This window comes from Schistocerca piceifrons, chromosome 2, assembly GCF_021461385.2.
Source record: "Schistocerca piceifrons isolate TAMUIC-IGC-003096 chromosome 2, iqSchPice1.1, whole genome shotgun sequence".
NCBI lineage: Eukaryota > Metazoa > Arthropoda > Insecta > Orthoptera > Acrididae > Schistocerca > Schistocerca piceifrons.
In genome coordinates, this window is record NC_060139.1 from 173,526,982 (window position 1) to 173,545,386 (window position 18,405).

Below are 18,405 nucleotides of genomic sequence, written 5' to 3' on the forward strand. Positions count from 1 at the left end.
AACCGCATGGGACTGTTTCAAGATGGTGTCGGAAAACTTCCTCGGAAGAAGAAGAGCTACTAACTACAAAGCAATGGTGAAGGATATGATCAAAGCATATCAGGATTTGGGGTGCAATATGTCTTTGAACGTACATATGATGGACTCTCATCTGGACTACTTCACAGAGAGTTGTAGTGACGTATCGGATGAACATGGGGAAAGATTCCATAAAGACATTTCTACCATTGAAAGGCGCTATGAAGGGAAGTGGGTACCTTCTATGTTGGCAGATTATTGCTGGAATATCATTCGAGATAAGAAAGATTCACAATACAAGAAAAAAAAGTGATGTGCATTACAAGGCAGTGGCTCATTGTCTGTCAATTTTCTGTAATTTCTCATGTCAAATAAATGATTCAAAGTGTATACACAAAGGTTACTGCGTTATATGTTACATCCCACCCTCCATTAATGTGATGAACTTATAACATCATAAAAATGTGAATTTGTTTGACGAATTTCACCTCAAGTTTGCTGCACTATATCAGAATCTGAAAAGAGAAATAAAATTGCAATTACTCATAAACTATCCCTAACAGAAAAAAAACCAAAAACAGTTTTCAATTCAGCACTCATACAACTAGGATCACAATATTTTTTATCACAAATAGAAAAAAAGTTGTTTTTTTTTTTTTTTTTGAACAGTGTAATTGGCTTATCAAGCCAGTTAACTTACGTTTACATCTTTGCAACTTTCTGAGCTCAGCAGATCCATCCAACTGCTTCGCAAAGAGGCAACGGACATATGCAATGATTGCAATGCCATGCATATCTCTGATCTGTGCACATGGACCCCATGTACAGGAAACAGAGTCTCCCCATTCCAGTCAGGCAGACACATGCAATAATCGTGTGGCTATCTTCATTTGTTGCACTGTTTTATTACATCTTATTGTCGAAAGATTCAGTTTCTCACGTGTTTTAAAAGATTTTTTTGTTTCCAATTGCCACAGAAGGAACACTGTTTCAAATATCAGGACAAATTCACACAATGAAATAACCAAAGGCATATTTCTAAAATCTGAAGTTTTCTTCTGAAGCATCTGAAAACTGCACTGCATTAAATTAATCTTTTCTTTACAATAATCACCTAACACAATATTGATATCATGAGTGTTCTCTTCTTCATAAAAAATCTGGCACTTACATGTTGATTTGATTGAATTTATTCAGCCAGGGATCATCCAACAATGATGTGCGTTTCATTGTCATCGTAAATGAAACTAAATAGTTCAAACCATACATACACAGATAATACATAAGTATGCTTTTGCGGATAGGGGCCATCCTGGCATTTGCCTGAAATGATTTAGGAGAACCACAGAAATCCTAAATTGAGATGTCTGGGAAGAGCACACTTCACCCTCCTGAATATGGGCTTAATGTCTTGACAATTGCCCAGCATCATTCAGTTGATTCCCGTTGGACAATGTTCTCTGATTTACACATAATTTGCTCCTGACAACTTATATTATAAAACAGGTTGACATGGACGTTGTCATTAAAAGCTATGAGACACTCCCTTTTTTGAAGAGGAGGATATCAATCTTCAAGGAAGTACACACCAAATCCATTATTTTTCTCCTCAGAGTAACTATTGATTACAATATAGTTTGTCTTCACATTTCTAGCAAATGGGGTGATCTAATGAGAAACACATGTAACTGAAAGAACAGCATCTGGCATTTTGTTGTTTGTGATTGGTTAATTCAGTAGATCAGAACAAAAGACTGAAACAAAATGACTGTCTATAATGTCTAACAGATAGGTATAACCTGAACAAAATATGATGCCTGCATTAATATTTTTGACAAACAAGTACTGAAGATGAATTTTTCCGAGACCACTGATGGGCCAAAGCTGCCCTGGCTCCTTTTAAGAGTCACTTTGATTCATAAATTGCTTGCATCAAAAAGAGCAAATGAAAGAAAGCTAAAATTGTATTTATAAATGAAATAGCTGCTTCCTCTGCTGTACAACTACTACACAGCCATTCATTGAAGTGACGAAAGTCATGGGATAACAATATGTTCACATACAGATGGCAGGAGTATCACATACACAAGGTATAAAAGGGCAGTGCATTGGTAGGGCTGTCATTTGTTCTCAGATGATGCGTGTGAAAAGGTTTCTAACGTGATTATGGTCACACAACAGGAACTAACAGACTTTAAACATGGAATGGTAGTTGGGAGCTATACGCACGGGACATTTCAGTTTGGAAATCATTAAGGAGTATTCCAGGATCCATACTGTCAAGAGTGCAACGAGAATATCAAATTCCAGGCATGGGTAACAGAAGAGATACTGAATTTAATTGATGAAAGGAGAAAATACAAAATTGCAGCAAGTGAAGCAGGCAAAAAGGAATACAAACGTCTCAAAAATGAGATCGACAGGAAGTGCAAAATGGCTAAGCAGGGATGGCTAAAGGACAAATGTCAGGATGTAGAGGCTTATCTCATGAGGGGTAAGATAGATACTGCCAACACAAAAATTAAAGAGACCTTTGGAGAAAAGAGAACCACTTGCATGAATATCAAGAACTCAGATGGAAACCCAGTTCTAAGCAAAGAAGGAAGAGCAGGAAGGTGGAAGGAGTATATAGAGGGTCTATACAGGGGTGATGTTCTTGAGGACAATATTATGGAAATGGAAGAGGAGGTAGATGAAGATGAAATGGGAGATATGATACTGCGTGAAGAGTTTGACAGAGCACTGAAAGACCTACATCGAAACGAGGCCCCCCGGAGTAGGCAACATTCCATTAGAACTACTGACAGCCTTGAGAGAGCCAGTCCTGACAAAACTCTACCATCTGGTGAGCAAGATGTACGAGACAAGCGAAATTCCCTCAGACTTCAAGAAGATTATAATAATTCCAATCCCAAAAAAAAGCAGGTGTTGACAGATGTGAAAATTACCGAACTATCAGTTTAATAAGTCACAGCTGCAAAATACTAATGCGAATTCTTTACAGACGAATGGAAAAACTGGTAGAAGCCTACCTCGGGTGAAGATCAGTTTGGATTCCATAGAAATGTTGGGACACGTGAGGCAATACTGACCCTACGACTTATCTTAGAAGAAAGATTAAGAAAAGGCAAACCTACGTTTCTAGCACTTGTAGACTTAGAGAAAGCTATTGACATGTTGACTGGAATATTCTCTTTCAAATTCTGAAGGTGGCAGGGGTAAAATACAGGGAGCGAAAGGCTATCTACAATTTGTACAGAAACCAGATGGCAGTTATAAGACTCGAGGGGCATGAAAGGGAAGGGAGTGCGACAGGCGTGTAGCCTCTCCCCGATGCTATTCAATCTGGATATTGAGCAAGCAGTGAAGGAAACAAAAGAAAAGTTCGGAGTAGGTATTAAAATCCATGGTGAAGAAATAAAAACTTTGAGGTTCGCCGATGACATTGTAATTCTGTCAGAGACAGCAAAGGACTCGGAAGAACAGTTGAACGGAATGGACACTGTCTTGAAAGGAGGGTATAAGATGAACACCAACAAAAGCAAAACGAGGATAATGGAATGTAGTCGAATTAAGTCGGGTGATGCTGCGGGAATTAGATTAGGAAATGAGACAATTAAAGTAGTAAAGGAGTTTTGCTATTTGGGGAGCAAAATAACTGATGAGGGTCGAAGTAGAGAGGATATAAAATGTAGACTGGCAATGGCAAGGAAAGCATTTCTGAAGAAGAGAAAATTGTTAACATTGAGTATTGATTTAAGTGTCAGGAAGTCGTTTCTGAAAGTATTTGAATGGAGTGTAGCCATGTATGGAAGTGAAACATGGACGATAAATAGTTTAGACAAGAAGAGAATAGAAGCTTTCGAAATGTGGTGCTACAGAAGAATGCTGAAGATTAGATGGGTAGATTACATAACTAATGAGGAGGTATTAAATAGAATTGGGTAGAAGAGGAGTTTGTGCCACAACTTGACTAGAAGGAGGGATCGGTTGATAGGACATGTTCTGAGACCTCAAGGGATCACCAATTTAGTACTGGAGGGCAGCGTGGAGGGTAAAAATCGTAGAGGGAGACCAAGGGATGAATACACTAAGCAGATTCCGAAGGATGTAGGCTGCAGTAGGTACTGGGAGATGAAGAGGCCTGCACAGGATAGAGTAGCATGGAGAGCTGCATCAAACCAGTCTCAGGACTGAAGACCACAACAACAACCTTTCACCACAAACAACACAGTTCTCAACAGGCTTCACTTAACGACCGAGAGCATCAGCATTTGCATAGAGTTGTCAGTTCTGACAGATATGCAACACTCCATGAAATAACTGCTGAAATAAATGTGGGACATATGATACACATATCTGTTACAAAAGTATGGCAAAATTTGGCATTAATAGGGTATGGCAGCAGACGACCAACACGAGGACCTTCGCTAACAGCACGATATTGCCTGCGGCACCTCTCCTGGGCCCTTGACCATATTAGTTGGACTTTACACAACTGGGAAGCCGTGTCTGGTCAGAAGACTCACAATTTCAGTTTTTAACAACTGATGGTAGGGCTTGAGACCCCACAAAGCCATGCACTCTAGTTGCCAAAAAGGCACCAGGGAAGCTTATAGTGGCTCCATAACTGTCTGTGCTGTGTTTACATGGAATGGACTGGGTCCTATGGTCCAAATCAACTGACCACTGACTAGAAAATGTTATGTTTGGTTACATGGAGACAATTGCAGCCATTCATGTACTTCATGATCCCAGAATGTTTATGAATGACAATGCACCTGGCCACGATTGTTTGGAATGAGGCTGAAGAATATTCTGGACAATTTACGCAAATAATTTGGCCACTCAGATCACCCAACATGAATCCCATCAAAAATTTATGGGATGTAATCGAGACTCCAGTTCATGTACAAAACCCTGCACCGGCAAGACTTTTGTAATTATGGATGGCCATAGATGCAGCATGGCTCAATATTTCTGCAGGGGACTTCAACGACTTGTTGAGTCCATGCCACGTCAAGTTGCTGCACTACACCAGGCAAATGGAGGTCCGACATTTAATTAGGAAGTATCCCATGACTTTTGTCACCTAAGTGTATATTTGCCATTCACAATCTCCAAATAGTATGGGAAATTCTACCTCATTTTAAAATCCCACAGGGCTTCCTAAAGACCTCAAATTGGGGTAATGGTCTCTAGTAGCAAGAATTAAAAATCAGAGCTAAACTTGTTGCCATTGGTACAGCACTGTGTATATTTGTATTTTCCTTCCCTATTAGTAGTCCAACAAGACTAAGTATTACTTCAAAATCATGAATACAATTTGTAAATAGAATATTCCTTGCCATATTTCTCTGTTCCATCACCTCACATATGCAATATGAGAAAAGCTATTACTCATCACAGCGTTTGAGGTTCTTTCTACGATTTCATCTTTGTACCAAAATACACAGGCTATGGCAGTGGTGGCTGCATGCATAGCAGCCATCCTGATCAATGGAACAGTGCATATGGTTCCTTTTTAGGTATGAATGGAATCAAGCATTGTCTTGTGTCAAAGAACTGTATACTAACACTTACACACACAACAATGGGGCCAACAACTACAATAGATGTTGATTGTTTGTATGAAAATCTCTTGACTAAATTTCATTGCTACCTTAACTCTCTGTGCTACATTTCAGTTCTCAGCACTTCCCATACACACTTACATGTATTTATTAAACATACACTGACAATGTTAATGTGGTAGCTATTCAGAGGAAGTAAAATTTTCTGTGAGTGTCAGATCCAACATTAACCTAATTAATAAGTCCACTTAGATACAGAAATGCTCCCTAAAATTCAATTTAATGTAACAAACTGTACTCTCTTCTAAAATTAATCACCGTTACAAATGCTTCCAAGAAAATAGCTAATTGGCTTACCTGTTTTACAGATTCTTGAACTTTTCTGGCAATCTCTTCATCTTCTGTGAGCAATTTCGTAGCCTCTAATCTTTTCCGTTCTTCTTCCTCCTGCATAAAAATCAAACCTTATACACAAATTTCAACATTCATCGGTAAAGGTAGACTAATGTAAAAGCAGAAAAGTCACAGTAATTCACATAAATTTTAAAGGGTACCCATTCTCAGTAAAAATGAAATGGGGAAAGAAGTTGCCTTAGAGGGGCTCAGAGATCTGTTTAGGAAAAAATTAAACAAAGAAGGATGAGATAGTATGCACACACAAAATTAATATGAAACGAAAGCACTGTCTGGAAATGCAATAGATAACAATCTTGGGCAGCAATGTGCTAAGGAAGTCTGAAGAGGGAAATTTTAAGTGCACCAGGGAAAACAAAAAAAATATATCTGACTGCAGAAGAGAGTCTAAATCAAGGGACTTTGACATGTCTTGGTCTAGTTGCAAGGTACAGAAATAGTTTCTTCCTTCTTACACTTACAGTGCATTTTATTATAATGAATGATAAATCAACACCCTCCCCCCCTCCTCTTACCCTCTTTGCACCTAGGTTTTAATAACATAACCTGTAGTGCTTAATGTCAATTAATGCTCATTTAAAATGTATGGCAAAGCGCATATCACATCAGCTAATTGTGAATTATGCAAAAAACACTCTTTAAGAGTCTCTGATAATTCTTTGGTTTTTTATTTCACACAGAAATAAATGAATCTATAAGCCACACATGGAATGGTCAACATGTCAGACTCAACAGTCCTTAATCTAGTATGTAGAGTCAATCCACATGAGGTGTCTTGCAGGCTATCACTGAATGTGTTATGTTATTTAACAGCACCAGAAAATTAGAGTCCTACTAATGAAATCTGTATTGTTCATTTTCAACACATTAACACTGCTTTTATACTTTGATATTTGTGATGTCGAAAATAAAAGAAATAACATACCACAGAGAAAAGATGGCCTGTCTGTGTATGACAGAACAACGTGTATGACAGAACAACACATTTTGTATCTACCTTATCTTGCATTACTTGAAAACTAAACACAGTCAACACTGGCTGGCCCCTCAAATATCTGCCCAGACTGTTACTGCACTGCATAATTTATGCAATTTTATGCACAGACAGATCATATGTAATCACAGGAATGTAAGATGGCATCTTACCAGCTGGTATGGGTATGAAATGGAGGACAAATATATAACAATGAATTTATGCTAACTTCTTTTGTCTCAATCACAACCATAACCTCAAGCTAGACTTATGAAAAACTCATGAGCTCAAACTTTCAAAACTAAACATACACAAATAGTTTATTCTCCTGTCACTTTTTAGTTAAAACCATCCACCCACTGGCTAAGAAAATGTAACACTTTGCAACCATAGAAGCAATACTGGAAATGTGTCCTGGCCAACACTGACATACATGATTTTAGCCCAGTACACACATTTGTTTATGGCATAATGACATGACTCAACAAGGAATTTTCTCGATTAAAATAGTGGCCTGGTGCCCACAAGTTCGCTTCTGCCCTCTTGTCAAAATATAAAATGCATTCTGTCATAATTTGTCATGCTGAAATGTGAGCACAAAAATATTATAAACAAGTGCATAGTAAAAGTCGTGCACAGATGTAATACATGCAGAGACTGGTCACTCCACGAAGGTGACTGTATTGTAGTTTTCACCACCAACAGTATGTTGCCCTTACCCTCCATCTGCTAACAGTATGACCTTGTTCAAGGCAGTGACTATCTGCATAAAGGTATTTGCAACATCTTTCAAGGAAATTTCTATAACGCTGCTTCATTCATTAACAGCTTTTTTCGTAATATTATACAGGAGTGACAAGTAACGAGAATTCCTTTCCTGCAGCCAAGGATGTAATACAGATGGAATCTCCCCCTAGGTGCAACAAGAACACATCATTTTCAATTAGCTGACCATATGAAATTTATTGTAAAGTATCAATTAGGTCAGACTGCTCCTTTTCAAAAGTGGTGTTTCATACATTCAGTGATTCTGCAGCTGTACACAAAACAGGGGTCGATAGAAGCGTCCGATCCCACACGTCGGCTTTGACCCGTGACATAAGGGTGTTGTCGTGTGTGACGTCATGATGGCGCGGAGTTTGGTTTGTGAGTGTGGCGTGTTTGTAGACGTCATTGTGTTGTGGTTTGTTGTGCTCTCTGGTGGTATGTTCAGGGTTTTCGTTTGTGTTGTGTAATGGGCTCAGTTTGCTTTTGCTCATTATCCAGAATTGTTCGAGTCTCGGCTGTGTTTGTAGTGGAATTCGCTTCAGTGAGTTAACCGTTTTGTGTGAAGGTTAATTTAGTGTTGTTCGCTGTACATCATGTGGTAATTTTAGTAAAATTAATCGGTTGTTGTTTTTGTTCAGGAACGGATATAACAGATAAAATTAACAGTGTGCAGGTCAAGGGAAGTGTTCGATCCCAATGTGTGGCTGTGTATGTTGATATTGGTATCGGGAGATATTTTTGAGCTATATAGGTCAAGGGAAGTGTTTGATCCTAATTTATGGGATTGGGAGCTGCTGTTGAACTATATAGGTCAAGGGAAGTGTCCGATTCCAGATGATATTGTGTTTAGTGGTATTTGAGGGGTTTTGTGATGTTGGTTTTTTTCGTCGTTTGTGTGGTTTTGTATGGGGGTGGGTGTCTAAATCTGTTTATATTTACTTTGCTCCCACCCAAAAACACCCCATTTCCCGCGATTGTCCCGTTAGTTTCATTAGGCTTTTTGTGGAAAGTGTGTGTGTTTGTTTTTTGATGTATTTTCATCCTCATAACGTGTATGTACCGACTTTATATGCGCCATATTGGAATTGTGGTTTGTTGGTCATTTCCGCCATATTTGTGACATCATGGGTCAAAGCAGACGGGCGGGATCGGACGCTTCTGTATTTCCCAAGACAGAACAATAGATTATGTTTCTTATGATCAGTAGTGAAAACCATGGGTATTAACAACAATAGAGACAGTGGAGGGCTGCTCCATCATCATGATCCAGGAAAATAATCAATGTGCAAACAATGATGCTTTGTTTTAATGGCATGAAGGAGCTAGTTCACCACTATTTCATTCCCTGGTGTGCCATAGATAACAATCATTATTACCATCAAATGATGAAATTAGTGTGAGGCACTGTGGAAAGCTCATCCTGTAGTGCAATGATCGACAGATTGGCACCTTCACCATGACCAAGCTCTTAGTCTACAGCGATGTGTGTGTGTGTGTGTGTGTGTGTGTGTGTGTGTGTGTTGGCCAAGGTTTTTTAGATGTGACCTTTTTTCTACAATGAAAACAGAGGTACAAGGGAACAGTTTTCAGGACACAAGAGAAATGAAACTAAGTTACTGCCCATTATCATTTTGGATAACGTTAAAAATTTGTTTCCGGCGAAGGCTGAGACCCTCTTAGAGGTGCAAATAGGTCCACAGTAATGGAGTTCATCTTTCTTTATATAAAATATGTGAAAGTATAAAAATTGTTACTTACATGTCCCCCTCTTGCATTTATGTTCATAGTACCTACATTATTGCTGCAAACTCTGTTTCAAAAGTTCTTCTTTAAGGTCTTGCACAATCTAGGCTAATATCTTCAAGTAAGACTGAACAAGCACATTATCATTCCCTTTCCCATCCTGAGCAAACAGGGGGTGGACAAAAAACAGCAGCTATCCCCTTGCAATCTAACCTAGACCCCAAGCTGCAGATCTGCCACTACAACTTCTGAGAACCTATACTTCAAATGCATTCATTAATAATTGTTTCAATAGTAAGAGAGCACAGGTAATATACACTTACCAACAACAGAAATATCAACAAGGGGCAAATAAAGATTCTGAAGAGACGGTCACCCTCCACACAGATCAAGTAATTTGCATTTTCTGGCAGGGTCATACCATATCAAATCACCCAATAAAAAATAAATTTTACACCCACCTCCTTAGATTTTCATGAAATTTGGCTCAAATGGTTCTAATACCATCCTGACAACACCTGCAAATTTTTTTTCTTGCTGTATCTCTTATAGTTTTTTTTTTATAAATTTTTAAAGGTTTTATGTTTTGCATTTTCCGAACCTTCGGAAATGATAAATTTAATTTGTATTCAAAACTTTAAAATTGCTTATCTTAAAAACTCTTTTAGATAACATCATGAATTTTTGCAGCAAGTTTATTTATTATACATATTTGAAGATGAAAATGATACTATTAAAATATATTAATATATGTATTTTTTTCAACGGATGTTTTGTTTTATAACAATTGCAATGTCTAGAGTCTCAGACCTGATAGAATGCTCAAATTTGTTTTAATTTACTCTTAAACATATAGGCTACTTGATAAAACAACATGTTTATTAATTATAGTAGATTACATTAGAATTATGTACAAAGATAGTGTACTTATGACACTTATTTATAACCCAACTGATTGCTTGAAACATTGAATTTTTTGAGTAATTTTGTCTTTTTAATAAATATTAATGCTGATTCAAACTGTTTTTCCACTTCATCCAAGAGCTTTCAGTTCTTTTGATACAGTCTTTTTTGAAGTAATACATTCTTCCAGTGCCGCTTGATTGAGGTGCGTCTACTACACAAACTATGTGCTCCAAAGGCACTATGCAAGAATCTTCTCTTTCAGGTCAATAAAATGATGCAGCTGGTCCTGAAGGATGTAGAAATAGAATTTCTGCATCTTCTTCATCATTGAATATTGTTTTTACCAGTCCAAAGTACCAGTTACCATCACAATTTGCAGCCACATAGCTATTTATGGATGGTTCAACACGAGCCCAATCAGAAGATGAATGGAAAGAAAAGACTAAGGAGGGTTTTACACTATCTGTAGTCCTTCTAATTTCAAGGTTGTTTGTTGGAAGTGGTTTGAAGTTATGAAAACTTCTTGTTCCAGGAATGGTTCGGGTTGCTGAAAAACGTTTTTCTAGTTTTAACCGTAGCAAATCAGCTTCTTTTTTGTCAATAAAGTGATAATGAATGTTTTCAATATTTTTTTCACAAAACTTGTACACATCGATTGCTGTCATTATTTGTTCTTCGTCTGAAAGCTGTAGACTGGCTTTCCTTAAAATTCTTTTAATAGTTCCTCCTAGGCCATCACAAATTGACTTCCCATGACTTGTTGCAAAAAAAGAGTGTTGGGCCTTCAAATTAAAGTCTCTCAAGCGTTCAGTCAAATTTTTAAAACTGTTTCTATTTTTGTACTGCCCAGCACAACCATCTGTAAAGTAGTGAACTGAGTCAATGTCAGTATGATGTAATGACAGCCACTTTGTAATTTCTTTTTGTACAAAGTTAACAAAATCAGTGTCATGTTCTTGGTCATCACTAATAAAACAGTGGCTGGAAACAAAAACATTGTTTTCCTGATTTCTTAGAAAAACTCCAACTGGGTGTAGAGTACAACCATCTCTATTCCAGTGGTAACTTTGGATCTCATTTTGTATAACAAAGGAATAATTTTCACTGAAATCCATCACAATAATTGCTGTTTTGGGTGGTGGGTCTTCTTTCAATCTTTTAAAGGCTGCTGATTGGGATTTTGCTATAAACGAGTGCGGGGTGAGCTTTTCCAATGACCTAACCAATAAAGAAATGTAGTCTTCAACACTGATAGACTGTTTGATCATTTCTGCCTTGTCTGTGTTAACCCACTCACTGATTACAAATTCTTCTTCTAAATCATAATCTTCACTCAGTTTTTCAGTTAAGTACTCAGTCAGTGCAGTATTTGCAGGACAGCTGTTACAATGATGTAGCATGTAGTTTTGGTTTTCCGTGTTGCACACAAGCATCTTAATTAGGTCATTATAAGATTCTTCAATTTTCACAGCATCCAGTAATAGTTTAACATTCTGGTGGATACTGCATACACATACAGTGTGTGTGCCTGCAGCACCAGCAAGGATACACCATTTAGGTCTCAAGAAACAAAATTTTGAAAATCATACTTCTACCTCAGGATTCTCCCATTTGAAAGAATAATAGAGTTCTCTCAAGTTACACAAAATGAGTCTTTTTTGCATGTACACATTTTTTTGAACACTTACTTTGTCTTTTGTTCCAGGTAGCACTCTGGAACTTTCATCCTTTTCATAAAAATCTGTTACAAGTCTTACTGTATTTTCAGAAAGAGTTTTACCTTTTTTTGGACCAGGAGTTTCCAAAATACCCTTTTCAGATTTTAGCTTTCTAGCTTGTCGCACCATGTACTCACTTACACACTTACATTAAATTCTTTCATCACTTTATTTCGACTCCAAGAATCTGGAGCCAACTTCAGAATCTGGATTTTTCTAGACCTCCCAACAGATGAAATCTTCTCTTTCATAAGAGAAATCATTACATCAAAATCCTTTGCTTTCTCAACCACTCTTGTATCTTCTTCGTCATCATCAGAACTTGGTGCATCATATTTTAATGCTTTTGAAACCGCCTTTTTTCCAGTCTTTTCAATACTGCTAAACTTCCTTTTAAAATAAGACCCTTTACTTTGTTCTGACAAGCCATGAAGCTTTATCGGTGTTAAACCTAAATTATCAACAGCAATGTTTGTTTGTACGAGGGATTCATTTCTGGATTCCAATGATTCTAATTCAACCATGACTTCATCATCTGTTTCACTTTCATTGACTTCAACTCTTAATTTTTCCTCACAAAATTACGGCATGTTGAGCAAAGCTTTTGTCCAGGTTTTATGCTAATATTTTTTGTCAGTAATTGTTTAGAAAGATCCAAGCCTACACTTCTCAACGATTTTTTGATGGGCTTTTTGTGCTTTTTTAGTGGGTCTACACATGTTGTTTGATACTTTTTAAAAACATTTAAAAAGTAGTAGCTGTGGTGTGAACATATATTCTTAAATTCACATAGATTAATTCCAGATCGTAAGTGGATCCAATCTTTTTCTTCCTCACTCAATTCAGATACCGGTTGTAACTTTTTTGAAGGTGTGTAGGTTGTCTGGAAACAGTCAGATTTTTTAAAATAACCCTATGCTACAGGTTTGAATATCTGACATACTGATTTCACTTTTGGTCTGATTACTGTTCTGGTTACTTTTATAGGATATTGGAAAAGAATCTCTGTAAACTAAGTAACAGTACTTACTGAAAGTTCGAATAAACTTAATAAAATACTATCCAACACTGTAATAATTTTTTACTTCAAAACACAGGAGTAACAAAACAAAATTCAAGTGTACATTGTTACTCTAAGAAGACAAAAACTTATCTTCGGTGTCTAAGTCACTTGGTACTTTTTATTTTTAAAATATAATTAATATTATTTTAAAAATTAGACAACTATTAAACAGGTTAAAAAGCCAACATAATTTTTCTTTTATCTGATAGCCTATACAATTAAGAGTATTTTAAAACAAATTTGAGCTTTCTATCAGGTCTGAGACTCTAGATATTGCAGTTTTTGTAAAACTAAGCATCCGTTAGCTAAAAAAACTTTTAATTTTTTTTTCATTTGGAAGATTTTAATATATCTTTATGGTAATTTTTTAACATTTAGATATAATACACAAACTTATTCCAAAATTTCATACTGATATCTTGAGTATTCTTTAATATACAAATTTTTTTAGTTGTGAGGACACGTTTAAGTTACGATTTCCGACTGCTGAAACAACGCCAAATCTAAAAACTTTAAAAATTTATAAAAAAAAACTATAAGAGATAGAGCAAAAAATTTTTACAAGTGCTTTCAGTATGATAAAAGAAGTAATTGTACCAAGTTTCATCAAAATCTGACATGGTTGGTGTCAAGGCCTGGGTGGCTTGACCCAGCATAAAGGCATCATCTGACTAACACGTAACATACGGTACTCCACACTATCCTCCCATTAGCCGCCTCCAACTTGGCACAGGCACACTGTCAACAACTGCTCAATACTGTGCACATGTATCTGGTCCTAAGCCTTAAGTTTAGCTGTAATATTTAAGAAGTAGATGTACTAAACCTATGCAAGGAAGAAAGGCAGTTTCAGACGAACTGTTACACTCACAACCATAGACATTAAAACCACATCTGTGGATGCACTGCCTTTTTGTCTTTATTTTGGAAGTCTTATTTCTGGATACCAAAATCTTCGAAACATGGGCAGTAGATAAAACGCATGGAAGAAAATAGTCACTCATTAAAGACAGCCATAATTATCCATCACTTATGTTAATTGTTCATATTCCTGAGACTGGTTATTTCAAATGCCTGTTGCTGTCTTTACTACAACGTACACATAACAATGATCTAAAAGTACATGTGTGTTCACTCTCACAACTAGCAGCGCATTTTGGCAATACTGTGCAAGACAAGCATGTGATTGTGTTAACTATTCCCTGTCTTCATTCTCTCCCACAAAATTTATTGGTCAATGTTTGCTCTAATTGGGTGCCTCCAACATAAATGGGCATTGCCAACATTTGCTTTATGCCACAACTGCAGCTTGAGGGTGACTTTTTCTGAACTGAAATCAATCCATTAGACCTACTTATGAGAATTTTCAGGCCTGAATAACCACACAGCAGGAAAAGATACAGTATTTTGATCTTTAAAAACTATGTACTTCTTAATGTTACATGGTTATAGAAGCATTAAACTTTCAGTAGTGAAGTTGTCATTAATCAGCTAATATCATGTATTAGGTTTCCAGGCTTAGTACAAAAATGATAATGTGTAGTGTACCTGCAACTTTCTTATAAGCTCTAAACTAGCATTTTGTTCTTCTTCCTGTTTCCTTCTTATTTCTTCTTCATATTTCTTTACTTCAAGAGCAAATTCCTCACGAATTTCCCCTTCAGAAGATAGTGACACAGGTGGAATCATTGCAGATATTCCTGAAAATTATGTCCAATTCAGAATAGTGCAAACTGTGTGTAATGATTTATTATTAAAAACATGTAGAATTTTGAGAGACACAAATAACATTTTCAGTAAAGCCAGTATCCTAAAACCCATTAGAATGTCACCACTGACATTCATGATTTAACAAAAGCAAAAACAGATGTGATTGTCATTATAGCCTTTGCCATTTGTACAAGCAATATGCTATGAAAATTTTACCCCAAATTCCGAACACTGTCCTGAAAATGCCATTTTTCCAAAAGTATGGACTATATTGCTATCTGATCATTTGCGTAGTCCTATTACACGCCAAGCCAAGTCTTCTGCGGGTTAATCTTTATTTCTAATATTCTAGTTAAAGTTCCAATTCTCCACTAAAACAAGTTACTAATTACAGGAACAAGCCTCACACAACAGGTACTGAAACAATTCTATTCCAAAAGTGAAGGATATACCAGCACAAGCGTTCCAAAAACAATTTACTTTTTAGAGTTGAAAAACATTTACACAGAGTTATTCAGATAACCCTCATCCTATCAAACTTAAATCCATTAGTACTGTTGTTGCTTAACAGCTTCAAATCGAGTTATACAACAGATAAACAAGGAAGACTTGTACCAAACATGTCTTAATCCAAATGATATGGCCATGCCTTACACTGAGAACGTCAAGATAATTGAAAATCTGCAAATTCTACAGTATTCCGAACTCGAAACTATTTTCATTCAAGATGCAACTCCAAAAAGTATCCCAGTCCCTGGCGAGTCACAATTTTGTTCTCCTTTACTATTAGTTTCGCCAAAAACATTTGCCAAGAAAGTAGATCTACAGCGCAATAAAGCTAATGACGTTTCTCAAGGCTACAAAATGTATAAATTTAATGACATATGCGGTACAGCTAGTTCAACCATATTTACTAAGCAGATATAGGCTAATTTTATTCGACTGTGAGTCTTTCAAGCACTACATAGCTGAATTAAGAAAAATAAAAATTAGAAAAACTATCTAAAACGACATTGATATCACGTAAAGATGCAGATATATACGTACTGTCCGCTACGCCGTCATCGTCTCCTTTCAGCTTGGCCTCAACTTCATGCGGGAATTTCTCCTGTATCAATTTCCACAGAGTCTGGTTCACTAAACTTTTGTCTTTTGCTTGTCGCAGCCAACCCCCTATTCGTTTTCGGCACATAGGGCACGTCAAGCTGTTATTTTCCACAGACTTCTCAAAACATTCCAAACACAAGTCGTGGTTACAAGGCAATGTCACTGGTTCTATCAAAATACCCATACAAACTGGACATGCAACATTCAGTAATGTCAGATTATTTAGTGAACGATGCTTCCGCACCACACGATTTTTGTTCACCCCCATGGCCATTATCGACTTAAGCAAATAACACCATAACGGAAAAAACACACTCACACACACTATTTACAGCCTCACCGCCTTTTGTTTCTTTCAAACTTGTTTATAGTTCCACCAAATAATCGGAGGGCAGCATCTGCGCCCGGCAAAGTCTTCATACATCACCAGTGCAACCAACAGCACATCGGACACAACTGCTAAAGTAAAAAAAGTACAGCTTTCAGGTGATGTAAGGGCTCTGAAAATATATATTCCAAAATAAAGGCTCGATTCTGCAAATAGAACAATAATCTGCAGTACCAAAATAATTAGTACGTGTAAAATCATTTCAATCAATAGTAAAGACACATATCGCGTTGGGAAATTTCATGAGAAACGGTTACTCGCTCCGAAAATTTCCGCTACCATGTTTTCAATTTTTGAAAACGTCTACGCACACTGATTCGCTGCCTGTCTTGGTAGTAAACAGAGATAGATACAGACTAACCAAGCAATTTAAATGTTTCATTTGCAGTTCTAAAGCGTGTAGCTCAAATGCTTAGCTAATTATAAAATACGAAATATACGTTTCTTTGAAAGAACACCAGGACGTCAGATGAAAATACAAGAGCCAAACATTTTCGCGGTATCTTGGAAGTTTTGATAAATGTTTGAGAACGGTAAATTATTTTGTCCCCAAGTAAATGCACCTCTTATTGAAGGACAAATGTGCTGAGAAGAAGATGGTCTCAACTTTAAGGCTTCGATATGATGCTTTTTAGAAGTTTTCTCCATGCCACACCAAATTCAAAATTCTGCTGTCAAATTACCTTATCAGTATACTGCGGAGAGATCGTAGTCGAGCTTCCGTATCCTATGAAAATGATCCTACATTGGGACTCTAGACACTTCATCGACTTTTGCTGTTTATTCGAACGGTGCACTGTACAAGTTACTAGCGATTCTTCCCGTTCCACTCACATATAGAGCGAGGGAAGAAAGGCTTTGTAAACGCCCTAAGCGCATTGTAATTCATCAAATTTGCCCTCGCGATTCCTGCGGGAGCGGTATGTAGAATACAGGTATTACTAGATTTATCATTTAAGCCAATCCTTGAAAATCTGCGGGTAGGCTTTCTCGGGAGATTTTGCATCTATTTTGAAGTGCCTGCCACTGTAGTTTTTTCAGTGTCTACGTGAGTGACACTCTCCCACGGTTCAAATAAGCCTGTGGCCTTCTTTGTATACGTTCGATATCTCCTGTTTGTTCTATTTGGTACAGGTCTTACTCACGCAGTATTCTTGTATAAGTTGCACAAGTGTTTTGTAAGTAATCTTTATATACTGACTGCATTTCCCTGTATTCTACGTATGAACCGAAATCTACCAGCTGCTTGCCAACGACTGAGCCTGAGTGACCCATTTCATATCCCTTCGAACTGCCACAACCAGTTATTTGTATGAGTAGACCGATTCCCCTTGTGAGTCATTAAAATTTTTGTCATAGGATATTATGCTTTTTCGTTTTGTTAAGTGCGCAATTTTGCAATTATGAACATTTAGTGCATGTTGCCAGTCTTTGTTCCACTTTGAAATCTTATCAAGATCTGACTGAATGTGTGTGCAGCTTTTTTCAGACAGCAAGCCTACTTCGTTATAGATAACTGTATCATCTGAGAAAAGTCTGAGCTTACTATTATTTTTGTCCGAAAGGCCATTAATATACAACAAGAACACACCCAGAGTTACTTCTGCATGTGTCAATGAGCCCCCATCCAAGATAACATGCTGCATCCTTCCTACCAGGAAATTCTCAGTCCAGTCACAGAGTTAGCTTGAAACTCCATACGATCGCACTTTTGATAATAAGCATAGGTGTGGTACTGAATAAAAGGTTCAAATGCTTCAAATGGCTCTGAGCACTATGGGACTTAACATCTGTGGTCATCAGTCCCCTAGAACTTAGAACTACTTAAACCTAACTAACCTAAGGACATCACACACATCCATGCCCGAGGCAGGATTCGAACCTGCGACCGTAGCAGCCGCGCGGTTCCGGACTGAGCGCCTAGAACCGCGAGACCACCGCGGCCGGCAAATAAAAGGTATTTCTGAAATAAAGAAATACTGAATCTACGCGACTGTCTTCTTTCATGGCTTTCAGAATGTCAC

At 37.2% G+C, this 18,405-nt stretch overlaps 1 protein-coding gene across 1 annotated transcript in view; it reads right to left on the bottom strand.

Moving 5' to 3' along the window:
• The window catches only part of LOC124777378 (E3 ubiquitin-protein ligase RNF169-like), a 103,831-nt gene extending 87,441 nt beyond the window's left edge, over positions 1–16,390 (bottom strand). The window contains exons 1-3 of the mRNA XM_047252766.1: positions 15,934–16,390; positions 14,725–14,876; positions 5,949–6,038 (exon numbers count right to left, since the gene is read on the bottom strand). Of these exons, the coding sequence (XP_047108722.1) occupies positions 5,949–6,038; positions 14,725–14,876; positions 15,934–16,267 (576 nt within the window). The 5' untranslated portion in view covers positions 16,268–16,390. The remainder of the gene's footprint in view (positions 1–5,948; positions 6,039–14,724; positions 14,877–15,933) is intronic.
• Positions 16,391–18,405: the final 2,015 nt, after the last annotated feature.